The 15,019-nt window shown below is 48.5% G+C and overlaps 1 protein-coding gene across 1 annotated transcript in view; it reads right to left on the bottom strand.

Moving 5' to 3' along the window:
• The window catches only part of BAZ2B (bromodomain adjacent to zinc finger domain 2B), a 914,692-nt gene that overhangs the window by 265,290 nt on the left and 634,383 nt on the right, over positions 1 to 15,019 (bottom strand). The window contains exon 29 of the mRNA XM_030210692.1: positions 10,500 to 10,644. Within this exon, the coding sequence (XP_030066552.1) occupies positions 10,500 to 10,644 (145 nt within the window). The remainder of the gene's footprint in view (positions 1 to 10,499; positions 10,645 to 15,019) is intronic.

The following is a 15,019-nucleotide window of genomic DNA, read 5'->3' as shown; positions in this document are numbered from 1 at the left end:
CTGACAGACCCAAAGAGGCAAAGTCTACGCTCTCAACATCCAGGCCGTGAGAGCCAGAGACTGGAGGTTGGGATGCAGAAGCGGCCCTTCGTCCTGTGTGATGAGGGTCGGAAAACACCCCAATCTCCACGGTTCTTCGGAGGATAACTCCAGAAGAAGAGGGAACCAGATCTGACGCGGCCAAAAAGGAGCAATCAGAATCATGGTGCCTCGGTCTTGCTTGAGTTTCAACAAAGTCTTCCCCACCAGAGGTATGGGAGGATAAGCATACAGTAGACCTTCCCCCCAGTCCAGAAGGAAGGCATCCGATGCCAGTCTGCCGTGGGCCTGAAGCCTGGAACAGAACTGAGGGACCTTGTGGTTGGCTCGAGATGCAAAGAGATCTACCAAGGGGGTGCCCCACACTTGGAAGATCTGGCACACCACTTGGGAGTTGAGCGACCACTCGTGAGGTTGCATGATCCTGCTCAGTCTGTCGGCCAGACTGTTGTTTACGCCTGCCAGGTATGTGGCTTGGAGCACCATGCCATGACGGCGAGCCCAGAGCCACATGCTGACGGCTTCCTGACACAGGGAGCGAGATCTGGTCCCCCCCTGCTTGTTGATGTAATACATGGCAACCTGGTTGTCTGTCTGAATTTGGATAATTTGGTGGGACAGCCGATCTCTGAAAGCCTTCAGAGCGTTCCAGACCGCTCGTAACTCCAGGAGATTTATCTGCAGATCGCGTTCCTGGAGGGACCAGCTTCCTTTGGTGTGAAGCCCATCGACATGAGCTCCCCACCCCAGGAGAGACGCATCCGTAGTCAGCACTTTTTGTGGCTGAGGAATTTGGAAGGGACGTCCCAGAGTCAAATTGGACCAAATCGTCCACCAATACGTGGACAGGTGGATCACGTCTTCTAGATCCCCAGCAGCCTGAAACCACTGAGAAGCTAGGGTCCATTGAGCAGATCTCATGTGAAGGCGGGCCATGGGAGTCACATGAACTATGGAGGCCATGTGGCCCAGCAATCTCAACATCTGCCGAGCTGTGATCTGCTGGGACGCTCGCACCCGCGAGACGAGGGACAACAAGTTGTTGGCTCTTGCCTCTGGTACATAGGCACGAGCCGTCCGAGAATCCAGCAGAGCTCCTATGAATTCGAGTCTCTGCACTGGGAGAAGATGGGACTTTGGATAATTTATCACAAACCCCAGTAGCTCCAGGAGGCGAATAGTCATCTGCATGGACTGTAGAGCTCCTGCCTCGGATGTGTTCTTCACCAGCCAATCGTCGAGATATGGGAACACGTGTACCCCCAAGCCTGCGAAGTGCCGCTGCTACTACAGCCAAGCACTTCGTGAACACTCTGGGCGCAGAGGCGAGCCCAAAGGGTAGCACACAGTATTGGAAGTGACGTGTGCCCAGCTGAAATCACAGATACTGTCTGTGAGCTGGCAGTATCGGGATGTGCGTGTAGGCGTCCTTCAAGTCCAGAGAGCATAGCCAGTCGTTTTCCTGAATCATGGGAAGAAGGGTGCCCAGGGAAAGCATCCTGAACTTTTCTTTGACCAGATATTTGTTCAGGGCCCTTAGGTCTAGGATGGGACGCATCCCCCCTGTTTTCTTTTCCACAAGGAAGTACCTGGAATAGAATCCCAGCCCTTCTTGCCCGGATGGCACGGGCTCGGCCGCATTGGCGCTGAGAAGGGCGGAGAGTTCCTCTGCAAGTACCTGCTTGTGTTGGAAGCTGTAAGACTGAGCTCCCGGTGGACAATTTGGAGATTTGGAGGCCAAATTGAGGGTGTATCCTTGCCGGACTATTTGAAGAACCCACTGATCGGAGGTTATGAGAGGCCACCTTTGGTGAAAAACTTTCAACCTCCCTCCGACCGGCAGGTCGTCCGGCAGTGACACTTGGATGTCGGCTATGCTCTGCTGGAGCCAGTCAAAAGCTCGTCCCTTGCTTTTGCTGGGGAGCCGAGGGGCCTTGCTGAGGCGCACGCTGCTGACGAGAGCGCGCGCGCTAGGGCTTAGCCTGGACCGCAGGCTGTCGAGAAGGAGGATTGTACCTACGCTTACCAGAAGAGTAGGGAACAGTCTTCCTTCCCCCATAAAAACGTCTACCAGTTGAGGTAGAAGCTGAAGGCTGCCTGCGGGAGAACTTGTCGAAAGCGGTATCCCGCTGGTGGAGCTGCTCTACCACCTGTTCGACCTTCTCTCCAAAAATATTATCCGCACGGCAAGGCGAGTCCGCAATCCGCTGCTGGATCCTATTCTCCAGGTTGGAGGCACGCAGCCATGAGAGTCTGCGCATCACCACACCTTGAGCAGCGGCCCCGGACGCAACATCAAAGGTGTCATACACCCCTCTGGCCAGGAATTTTCTGCACGCCTTCAGCTGCCTGACCACCTCCTGAAATGGCTTGGCTTGCTCAGGAGGGAGCTTATCCACCAAGCCCGCCAGCTGCCGCACATTATTCCGCATATGTATGCTCGTGTAGAGCTGGTAGGACTGGATTTTGGCCACGAGCATAGAAGAATGGTAGGCCTTCCTCCCAAAGGAGTCTAAGGTTCTAAAGTCCTTGCCCGGGGGCGCCGAAGCATGCTCCCTAGAACTCTTAGCCTTCTTTAGGGCCAAAACCACAACTCCAGAGTCGTGAGGCAACTGAGTGCGCATCAGCTCTGGGTCCCCATGGATCCGGTACTGGGACTCGATCTTCTTGGGAATGTGGGGATTACTTAATGGCTTGGTCCAGTTCGCCAGCAATGTCTTTTGAGGACATGATGCATGGGTACTGTGGACGCTTCCTTAGGTGGAGAAGGATAGTCCAGGAGCTCAAACATTTCAGCCCTGGGCTCGTCCTCCACAACCACCGGGAAGGGGATGGCCGTAGACATCTCCCGGACAAAGGCCGCAAAAGACAGACTCTCGGGAGGAGAAAGCTGCCTTTCAGGGGAGGGAGTGGGATCCGAAGGAAGGCCATCAGACTCCTCGTCAGAGAAATATCTGATGTCCTCCTCCTCTTCCCACGAGGCCTCACCATCGGTATCAGAGACAAGTTCACGAACCTGTGTCTGAAGCCGTGCCCGACTCGACTCCGTGGAACCACGGCCACGGTGGGAGCGTCGAGAGGTAGACTCCCGCGTCCACACCGGTGAAGCACCCTCCGCCGACGTGGAGCCTTCCTGGGAGGCGACCACAGTCGGTACCGCACGTGGCACCGATGTCGGAGACCTCACGCCGGGCAAGGGGCCAGCCGGCACCTCACTCGACGGTACCGGAGGCGCAAGCACCCCCGGTACCGGAGGGGAAGGGCGCAACAGCTCTCCCAGAATCTCTGGGAGAACGGCCCGGAGACTCTCGTGCAGAGCGGCTGTGGAGAAAGACGTGGAAGCCGATGCAGGTGTCGATGTCAGAGTCTGTTCCGGGCGTGGAGGCTGTTCCGGGCTGTCCATAGTGGAGCGCATCGACACCTTTTGAACAGAGGGTGAGCGGTCCTGTTGGTGCCGATGTCTACTGGGTGCCGACTCCCTCGGCGACCCAGAGCTCTCGGTGCCGATACAGGAAGGGGACCGGTGCCGATGCTTCTTCGACTTTTTGGAACGAAGCATGTCACCGGAGCTTCCTGGCACCGACGAGGAGGACGTAGAATCCAGCCATCGCTTCCTCGGGGCTGAGGCCGAAGAAGGTCGGTCTCGGGGGGGCTGTACCGCAGGAGCCCTCAGGGTAGGGGGAGACCCACTCGAAGGCTCACCACCACCAGCAGGGGAATGGACAGCCCTCACCTGCACTCCAGTCGAAGCACCACCGTCCGACGACATCAGCAGAAGTGGAGGTCCCGGTGACGCCGACGCAGCCTTCCGATGTCTCAGCCCCGATGCAGAGGGTCGATGCCTCGATGCAGTCGCGGCCGAGGACGGAGGTCTGTGCGCTGTCGACGTCGATGCACTCGATACTCCCGGTGCCGATGCAGATGAAGAGCCCGAGAACAAAACGTTCCACTGGGCCAATCTCGCTACCTGAGTCCACTTTTGTAAAAGGGCGCACAGACTACAGGCCTGCGGGCGGTGCCCAGCCCCCAGACACTGAAGACACGACGCGTGCCTGTCAGTGAGCGAGATTACCCGGGCGCACTGGGTGCACTTCTTGAAGCCGCTGGGAGACTTCGATGACATGGGCGGAAAAATCACGCCGGCGAAATCAAAACTCGTAATTGCGGTAAGGCACCAAAAAGAGGGGGAGAAAAAATTCGACCCGAGGCCTCAAAAGGGCCTACCCCGAAGACAAAAAGAAACTTAACGGGGCAAAAACTGAAAATAGAGGAAAGGGAAAAAGACCGAAAAGGTCTTCTTCCGAAATCCTTTTTTTTTTTTTTTTTAGTGAAAAGTCAAGAGAGACGCGCGAGGTCAACTTAAGGGGCGCGAATGGCGTAACACGACCGTACCTAGCGCGGACAAAAGTAGACTGACGAACACGAGCCGGTTCGGGCGGGAAGACGGCCGCGCATGCGCGGTGCGCATTGGTGCGCGAGGACTAGCAAAGGCCTTTGCTAGGAAAGTGTTCCGATTGGAGGGGCTGCCGTGGACGTCACCCATCAGTGAGAACAAGCAGCCTGCTTGTCCTCGGAGAAACAATGCTACCCCTCCACCCTATCACTACGATATAATTTGCTACCAATTTGATCCACCCTATCACTACGATATAATTTGTACCCCCATATGACAGTGTCCCACTGGTTAGCCTCCTTCCACCAGGTCTCAGAGATGCCTATTATATCTAATTTTTTCATTTAGTGCAATATATTCTAACTCTCCCATCTTATTTCTTAGGCTCCTGTCATTCGCATATAGACATTTCAAAGTGTGTTTGTTGCTCCTATTTACATCATGCTTAGTACTTGACAGTACTAATTTGCAATCTTTTGTCTGATTTTTATTTTGGGACACCTGCAGGCATATTTTCAAAGCACTTTGGGAGGCTAAGTTCCATAGGTTTCTATGGAACTTTGGGAGGCTAAGTGCTTTGAAAATGAGCTTGCTGATCTACTATGGTCTCTTTTGCAACCTCACTATCAGGAAACCCTATCTTCCCTGTTTTGTTGATATCTTTGAAAGGTACCTTATCCCGAACCATGCGCTTTTGAGTGACTGTCGGCCTTCCCCACATTTCTAGTTTAAAAGCTGCTCTATCTCCTTTTTAAATGCTGATGCCCGGGAAGACTTTATGCATTTTAATAAGGAACATGAAAAGCAACCCACTTTACTTTGGTCAACAGCTAAGGCAGTGTTAAGAGGAGAGGTGACAGCGTTTGTACAAGGTCCTACAAAAAAAGGTATCAGCAGCCATTTTTAATTTGGAAGCACAAGTCAGGAGGACCAAGCACAGATATATTAACACTCCTAACAAAATTACACGTGAACAATTACAAGTGGCCCAGATAACATTAAATTCATTATTGCAAGAAAGAGCTACTAGAGCGCTTATCGCAAGTATAGATTCCAAAGGTTTGGAAACAGAACAGGCACAATGCTAGCATGAGTAGTAAAGTCATGGGGGGGGGGGGGGGAATAGAGTAATCTCAGCTATAAAAGATTGTGGAGGTACTATACAAAATAGTAGCGAAAAAGTGGCACAGATCTTCAAGGACCATTTCAGCCAGTTATATGAATCACATAGCTCTCCAGGGAAGGCAGAATTAGAAGAATATTTAACATTAAAGGATTGCCACGATTGAGCCCACAAGAGATGCAAAACTTGAATGCACCAATAACAGGGAAAGAAGTGCAAGAAACGATTAAAACGTTACCTAGACACTCGGCCCCGGGTCCGGATGGGTTTACGGGTGAGTTTTATAAGTTGTTATCCCCAAAAGCCTTAGGATCACTACATGCATACCTAGAGGAGGTGGTTGAGGATGGAAAGATCCCCCTGCATGACAATATGGCACTAATAACACTACTTCTGAAGCCAGGCCGCCCAGAAGATCGGGTGGACTCGTACCACCCGATCTCTTTATTGAACCTAAATGTTAAGATTCTAGCCAACATTTTAGCAAACCGGTTAGTGACGTGTTTACCCCAGCTAATAGGCCCAGAACAAGTTGGATTTGTCAAAGGGCGCCAATCGGTGGTTAATGTACGACGTTTGTTACTGGCAATGGCTCAGAGCCAAACATTTCTGCAGTACTCATAAGCCTAGACGCAGAAAAGGCTTTTGATAGGGTGAGTTGGGACTACCTGCTTGGGGTGTTGCAGTTCTTGGGCATCAAAGGCTGGTACCTGCAAGCGATTCAGGCTCTATACTCAGACCCCAAAGCCTCGTTGTTAACTAATGGCATACGAACGGAGCAGATAGATATTAGACGTGGTACTCGGCAACGGTGCCCTCTATCCCCTTTGTTATTTTTGATATCAATAGAACCATTGTTACATACCTTAAAACGGGAAAAGGGGATGTCTGGGATTGAGGTGGGTGGAGAGATAGTGAAAACTTTGGTGTTTGCAGATGACCTGTTGGTGGTGACGGATACTCCGTCTGCTTCTCTGACAATATTATTAGATAGGGTGGAACATTATAGTTTAATATCAAGATTTAAGGTAAACTTACAAAAATCCCAAATATTACCAATATTACAGGGTGAAGAAATTCAGGGGCCAAAGAACAGGGCTTTGGCAAAGGCAGATGGGAAAAATAAATACTTGGGAATGCAGATACCACACGACTTATCACAATTATATGTGTTAAATGTGAATAAGCTGTTAGAGGACACGGCTGCCAAGCTAAAGGTGTGGCAAGCATACCCACTCTTGCTGCTGGGGAGAATAGCGCTATATAACATGATGATTGTGCCCCACTGGTTGAATATTTTTCAAACTTTGCCCATTTACCTTACTCAACAAGATGAAAGTCAGCTGAATAAAATGTTGCAAAAATTTCTCTGGAGAGGAAGAAGGCCAAGGCTGCCTTTATTGATTCTTCAGATACCAAAGGAATATGGAGGACTGGGTTTGCTGAGTGTGAGATACTTAACAGTGGCGTGCGGTTTGAGGCATCTCAATGATTGGTTCTGCAAAACAACTGACTTCTCTGCCACTAATATCAAGTTGGACTTTTTTGAGCAGACCCATTTTAGTTGCTACCTACATGGTTGTGGAAAATACATCCCGGTGGTATTACAGAAAACCTCAATTTTAACAACAGCTACAGCAGCGTGGAGCTGCCTATGTAAGGGTCATTGTTTCTCACCCAAAGTCACTCCATACCTGGCGATTTGTGACAATCCGGAGTTTGAGCCTGGGTCGCTCTACAAAGTGTTTGATAGATGGCGGAGACATGGGCTGGAATATTTATGCCACGCTTTAACAGAAGAAGGTCGAATTAAGACTTTTCTTGAACTACAAGAACAGTACCGTGTTGCCAACAGACTATTTTCACTACTGCCAACTGAGACATTATATATCTAGCTTACCATGGGAAGATCTAATGGAAGATATGAGGGAGGAGATGGCCTCGGCCATCTCATTGGGAGCACAACAAAGAGCGTCAATGGCGTTTCATCATCGTCATATCCGAGACACAATGGCAGAATTAGACTTTGCAGTGTATGCAACAAAATGGAGTCAGGACCTGGCTACCGCAGTGCCAGCGGTGGTATTTAAGGAGCACGTTTTGTCATTAAGCAAAACCTCCATGTTGGCAGGACATTGGGAATTGCAATACCGGTTTGCCTTACGACTACATGTGCCCCCAAGGCGAGCATTTCACATGGCTTGTCCCCTGATGGGGCATGTATGGTGTAAAATGGAAGGCGCAACGTTAGCCCACATGTTTTGGTCCTGCCCGAAGGTAGTTTCCTTTTGGGAAAAATCTCCTCCAGCAGATATCACGACAATGGTCAACAAGCTGGTGTTATGACCCATTATTGCTATTTGGTAGACCAAGACTGGGTTCACCGATCCCAAAGGGATACAAGGAGTTTGTGCAGAGAGCAACTGTTATGGCCAAAAATCCCTATTCTTCTCGATTGGCTTACAACGCAGTCCCCGTCAATCCAGGAATGGTGCACCCAGATGGTGTCTCTTCTTCACATGGAACAGATAGCAACCTACAAGATCTCTCAACTAGGAATACAGCAATTTCAAAACAGGTGGTCCCCCATTTTGGGAGACTCTCACTCCGACAGCAAGAGTACAACTGCTGAATCTGTGAACTCTGCAGAGACTTCCATTATTCTATGGTCTAGTAGATAAGAAGAGGAGGGAGAGGGGAGGGAGTTGTGAGGGTGGGGGGAACTTGGGATTGGGTTTGGGGGTTAGGTATGGGAGAGTACTTATTATTAATGCTCTGAGAGCATGCAGCGAGAGTGGGGGGAGGACAAAAGGGGGTTTTTAGGAGGGAGAAACTGGAAAAGAGTGTGGTTTGATGTTATGGAAGCAGGATTTTGTTGTATCTAGATGGTTTTGTGGATTGATGTTATAACCCTGTATATACCGTTAATAAAAATTACTGAAACAATTTCCATGGCTAAATTTAGGATAGCATAAAGGCTGTCCTAACTTTAGCAACAAAGTTAACTGGGCAGCAAAGATGACATACCAGGGCCTGAGCCCCCTAACTTGACCCCACTCCTACAGGCCCCCTGGGCCTGCCTGCAAGGTCCCTTGTAGTCTGTGTGGGGGGGGGGGGGGGGGGCTGCTATGTGGATAGGAGCAATGCCCACTCATTCCTGCCTTTTGTGAGTCCAGCCAATGTAGTCTCTCAGTGCTCATGGTACTATATGCTGCTATGGGTAGTACTGGACATTTTATGGCCAGACCTGCAATGGGCAGGATCGAGTGAGCTTGCCTATACCACCAGGAACCTTCCAGGTAGGCCAGGAGGGTCTTATGGGGGGAGGGAGGTGGGACTGTAGAGGCAGAGGACCTGCATATACTTATGCAAGTCCTGGCCATATTCAGCCAGGGCCTACAAAAGTATCTGGGGCCAGGATAGGATTATCAAGGAGTAGTTTGAATATTGGGCAGGACCTACATGAGGTCTGATGGCCAGGCACTGAACATCTGGGGCTAATTCTGCCAGCGGCTGTCAGCTTTTTAAAAAAAATCACTGACCACTGCAGGCTAAATATTAACTGGAATGTGCATTTAACAGCTTTAATGTGCTCTAATATGGTAGCACACTGGTAAATCTGGCCCTAAGAGAGGCTAAATCAACATCTATGTAGGAGATATGGTACACTGTGATTAAGCAGCTAAAGATTTATATGGAAATCTGCAAGTGCATGTCAGAACTCACAAATAATTTTATTATATTATACAGAGCTACCTGCATATTGTTTAACATAGTAACATAGTAGATGACGACAGAAAAAGACCTGCACGGTCCATCCAGTCTGCCCAAGAAGATAAATTCATATGTGCTACTTTTTTTATTTGTACTGTCCTCTTCAGTGCACAGACCGTATAAGTCTGGCCAGCCCTATCCCCGCCTCCCAACCACCAGCTCAGGCACAGACCGTATAAGTCTGCCCAGCACTATCCCCGCCTCCCAACCACCAACCCAGCCTCCCAACCACCAGCTCTGGCACAGACCGTATAAGTCTGCCCAGCACTATCCCTGCCACCTACCACCGGCTCTGGCACAGACCGTATAAGTCTGCCCAGCACTATCCCCGCCGCCCAACCACCAGCCCCGGCACAGACCGTATAAGTCTGCCCAGCACTAGTCCCGCCTCCCAACCACCAGCCCCAGCACAGACCGTATATGTCTGCCCACACTAGCCCCGCCTCCCAACGGTCTGTGCCGGGGCTGGTGGTTGGGCGGCGGGGATAGTGCTGGGCAGACTTATACGGTCTGTGCCAGAGCTGGTGGTTGGGAGGCGGGGTTGGTGGTTGGGAGGCGGGGATAGTGCTGGGCAGACTTATACGGTCTGTGCCAGAGCCGGTGGTTGGGAGGCGGGGTTGGTGGTTGGGAGGCGGGGATAGTGCTGGGCAGACTTATACGGTCTGTGCCAGAGCCGGTGGTGGGTGGCAGGGATAGTGCTGGGCAGACTTATACGGTCTGTGCCAGAGCTGGTGGTTGGGAGGCGGGGTTGGTGGTTGGGAGGCGGGGATAGGGCTGGCCAGACTTTTACGGTCTGTGCACTGAAGAGGACAGTACAAATAAAAAAAGTAGCACATATGAATTTATTTTCTTGGGCAAACTGGATGAACCGTGCAGGTCTTTTTCTGCCGTCATCTACTATGTTACTATGCTGTCCTTGGACAGACCACAAATAGTTGCAACTTTTTTTGTGGTCTGCTTGCAGCGATTGTTTTTAAACTTAACAAAGTTGAAATTCAATCAGAGGTAATGCAGGTAACAAAAATATTTTTTTTATATTGAGATATGCAAAACAACTCTTATTATAGAACAAAGTAGTTATCTTTCATATATTTGTTACATCTCAAAGCTTATAAAAATGTATAGGTTTATTTGATAAATTAAACCAATCTAATTACTATTGCACCTTACCTTCACCGCTTTCCATTCCTTCTACAAAAATGCCTCCACACTGTGGCAGAATCCAGTACCTGCGCCTATAACGATCTTGACCAAACATCATTGACCGTAAAGAATGGGAAGCTTCAAATAACTTTTTTCTATATTGACTCTGTTGCTATTAAGTAAAAACAAATTGATCAAAATTTACTAATGAAAGTCATATACATTATTTCAATGCACTAATTCTTTTTACTATCTTCTCAGTTACACATATAATACGTTTATCAAGTTTTAATAGCAGTGATGTATTCAGAATGGCTCATACCACCAAGAAATCGTACCTCTATAAACTTAGGGGTAAATATTCAGCCAGTGCAGTGACTGTAGATATAAAACCCATCAATTAGTATGTATATCCAATGTTGCTATCCGTATAGGTCACTGTGCCAACAGTATGAAGGTAAATCTATAAAGAGGCACTTATATTAGGCTCAAAATGGTGCCTATTTAGAGCCTATTCTATACAGGAAAGTAGGTGCCTACTTTCCTTTATAGAATACAAGTACAGCAGGGCAAGTATGCATGTAAAATTCAGGCACGACCACTTATACCAGCCATGGAGCTGGTGTAAATGCTCGCACCTAGACTGTTGAAACTGCATAAATTACATAAACTACATAATTTACAGCATTCTATAATATTTGTAAATAAATATGCCCTCTGCTCAGATACCATCCATGTCTAGGCCCACCTTCAACCTATGTGCCATTGCATTTAGGTGCCATTTTATAGAATAGAACACAGCCATATGAAAACACACACTCATATATACTGGTATTCTAGTCATTTATGTGTGTATTCTTGGCACCTACTACTAATCATTTTTATAGCACTACTAGATGTACGCAGTGCTGTACACATTATAAGTGGGTACTTTCTCAGTCCCTAGAGGGCTCACAATCTAAGTTTCTTTGTACCTGGGGAAATGGACAGTTAAGTGACTTGCCCAAGTCACAAGGAGCTGTAGTGGGAGTTGAACCCAGGTCGTCAGGACCAAAGCTCACTGCACTAACCATTGGGCTACTCCTCCACTCCATGCTGGTGTGCGTACATCGCCGATTGTTTCCATATAAGCATACATGGTGACAAGACAGCACATACTTATATGTATACCATGTGTAGGTGTTCCTGTGGGCATAGTTGTGATTAGGGTTACCATATGGCTCCAGAAAAAGGAGGACGGATTGAGCCAGCTGGGTTTTACTTCCATTGCTTTCAATGGAAAGCAATTGCGCCAGCCGGGTTTTACTTCCATTGCTTTCAATGGAAAGCAATGGAAGTAAAACCCGGCTGGCTCAATCCGTCCTCCTTTTTCTGGAGCCATATGGTAACCCTAGTTGTGATGTACTGGTGTATTTTATAAAATAAACAAGAACACATGTAGGGGGTAATAATATAAAATTTTCAGCATATGGATCTCCATTTTGCACAAACTTAAGGGCTTTTATAAAATTATCTCAAGTGTTACAAGTAAGCGCAATTGCAACAAGGCCCAAATGTAAGCATTTTCAGGGATGGAGTTTGGGTATAACACAGGCAAAGTTGCAATTCACACATGTGCTTTTATAAAATCCACTATCATTTACACTTGGTTCCAGCAATACTTCATAAAGGTGTGAAGAAATGCCTAGCCACCCGCCTGGGGTTACCCTGTGGCCAATTAGAGGGTTTATCCCCAGCACAGCTCAGGTCCACCAGACAGGAAAATATCCAATACATTTTATAGGCTTAAAACACACTGTTCCTTCACACATCCCCCTTAAGAGAGAGAGACCTCAGACTGTGGCCTCCACAGACTGCAGATCGGGTCTCGATAGATCAGTGTCAGGGCGGTTCTGGCTTTTCCTTCCTGGAGAGGCCATCAGCTTTGCCATGTTCATTGCCCTTCTGGTGCTTATAATAGACGTTTTCACCACACTCAGTAGATGCTAACAGTTTTAGTCCCGTATGCTTCAATTTCTGAATCGTGAGAAGTATCTTCTGACAGAAGTTTTTACCACACTCAGCACATGTGAATGGTTTTACTCCTTTGTGTATTCTCTGGTGCTTTGTCAGCTGCAATTTATGAATAAAGCTTTTTCTACATTCAGTGCATGTAAACGGTTTCTTCCCTGAATGGATTCTATGCTGCTTTGACAATAATTTCAGGCAACTGAAACTTTGCTTACACTCCGTACTTGAAACTGGTCTCTCTACTGGGTGAAATCCTGGCTCAGGATCTGGAACTGGAGAAGTCATCTCTGCTTCTTCTGCTTGATGGGCTGACCTGGCCTGACTAGAGGTCATCATAGCGGAAATGCTGACTCCACTATCAAGGGTAATTTTCATTGAACCCATGTCGGTCCCACATAGTATTGTTACTGGCATGTTTTTCATTGTTCCTACTTCTCTGTATCCCGGCTTGGTACCCCAATCCAGGAATACTCGAGCAATGGGTACAGTCTCCATGGATCTGTTGGCTAACACTACCTCCGCAGTGTGCCCTGGTAGAATAGCATCTTCTAGCACTAGTTCTGGTCGTAATAAGTCATGCCAGAGCCAGTGTCCACAAACCCAGCCACCTGGGTCTGGTTCACAGTTACTGGAGTGCTGTAGTGTTGTGGAAATTCATCTGCTTCCTTGCTTGATGAATGACCAGCAACTTTTTGTGCTGCGGCAACTATGCAGGCCTTCTTCGTGGTGCTGAAGCTACCCACGAAAGCCGCCAGTTTAGGTGCAGGAACTGAAATGCTCTTTAGTGCAGGCTTGGGATTATCTGGGCAATCTGCTTTGAAATGTCCTGTACACACACACTGGAAACAAGGATGTTCATGCCTATAGTCTAAGATTTTGGGGAACATCGGAAGGTTTGCTGACAGTCTCTGAGGTTGCAGGAATATTTGGCTTAGGGCCCTGGCTGCTCTTAGATCCTGGCTGCTGTGGATTAAGGACAGCTTCTCTTTGCCAACCAGGGATGGTTAGCCATAAAGATGGCAGCCAACTCAGCTGCTTTCTCTGGAGTATGGGGCTGGTGTTCTTGAACATGCTTTCTCACCTCTGGATGACAATGCTGAAGAAACTGCTCCAGGAACATCATGTTTTGGCAGTCCTCCAGGATTTTAACTTCTGCTCCACTGAGCCACCGCTGGTGCTGGTATCTTAGCTGAATCCCAAACTCGCTGTATCACCCGCGCCCTTTTGCAAAGTCCAGAACTTTAGTCTGTAGGTCTCAGGGTAATAGCATAATGGTTCAACAAAGCTTTGCGTACCTCCTCAAAACTGGGAGCACGTCTCCGTGGATAGTCCTTGGAATGCCTCAAGTGCTCTACCAGTGAGCTTTCCTTCCAGATAGCACACCCAGTCTTTCTGAGGGATCTCATTGAGGCAAAAATTTTTTTCAAAGGCAGTTAGATACCTCTGGTATCATCAAACTGTGAAAGCAAGTTGGGTCCGATCCAGGCTGTGGATCCTGTCTCTGGCCTTGGCGCAGGGGTGGGTTGGAAATTTGGATATGAGCCATTTCAACCTCCATCTTTAATTTCTGCAGCTGGAACTCTCGTTCCTCATGCCACTGTCACTTTTCCCGTTCCTCTCGCTGCTGTTGCTCTTCCCGCTGCTGTTGGTCTTCCTTTTCCTCTCTCCACTGTTGTTCTTCCATGTAGATCTGCCAGATCTCAGCTGGTGTGGCATCTGGCTCTGCAAACTCACAGGCCTCTTCCCATAAGGGGTCTGCTCTCCCCACAGAACAGCTCTGCACAGGCTGGTCCTGCAGTTTCTCCCCACTAAGGTCATCTGGTTGCTCTTGTGTTAGGACAGCATCTCCAGTGTCTGCTGGCCACTGCCAGTCGCCATCATCACTCTGCTGATCTCCTAACACTACCAAAAAAAAACACTGAACAGGAAAGCGACCCTGTTTACTAATGCACTTGTTCACTGTGCTCTGTGTCTGGAAATTACAGATAAAAAAAAAAGACGCTTAAACCACTCAGTGGATGGTGACCCCTCACTCCATGTACCGAGTCTGAATATCCCACCACGCTGCCACCAAAAAAAGGACAAAAGTTTGTCATGAACTGCCTAGTCACCCGCCTGGGGTTACCCCGCGGCCACTTAGAGGGTTTATTGCCAGCAAAGCTCAGGTCCGCCTGCACATGCCGCTCGTGCTCTACACTAGCATCCTGCTCACACCAACTGGGTCACAACCGCCTCTGGGCGAGTCTCCCGCTCTCAAATTTTCCCCAGTGATTTCTAGGTTACTGGAGCCACACTCCCAGTGGTCCCACAGTTCCCACAAAGCACTCACAGACCCAATACACAAATCACCAGGATCCTTTATCAGTCCAGACAAACAAGGTGAACAAACAATTAGGTTTATTCTCTTTAAAAATATTGAACAGTGGAATAAAATAGTGCAATTGGCAAATAATAACAGGTAGCTGAAATATGGATCAATAACAACACTAAACACTTATATATATATATATATATATATATATATATATATACACACA

Source organism: Microcaecilia unicolor, chromosome 7, assembly GCF_901765095.1.
Source record: "Microcaecilia unicolor chromosome 7, aMicUni1.1, whole genome shotgun sequence".
Taxonomy (NCBI): Eukaryota; Metazoa; Chordata; class Amphibia; order Gymnophiona; family Siphonopidae; genus Microcaecilia; species Microcaecilia unicolor.
Note: the sequence above shows the minus strand (reverse complement) of the source record. Positions and strands in the feature narration are given on the sequence as shown.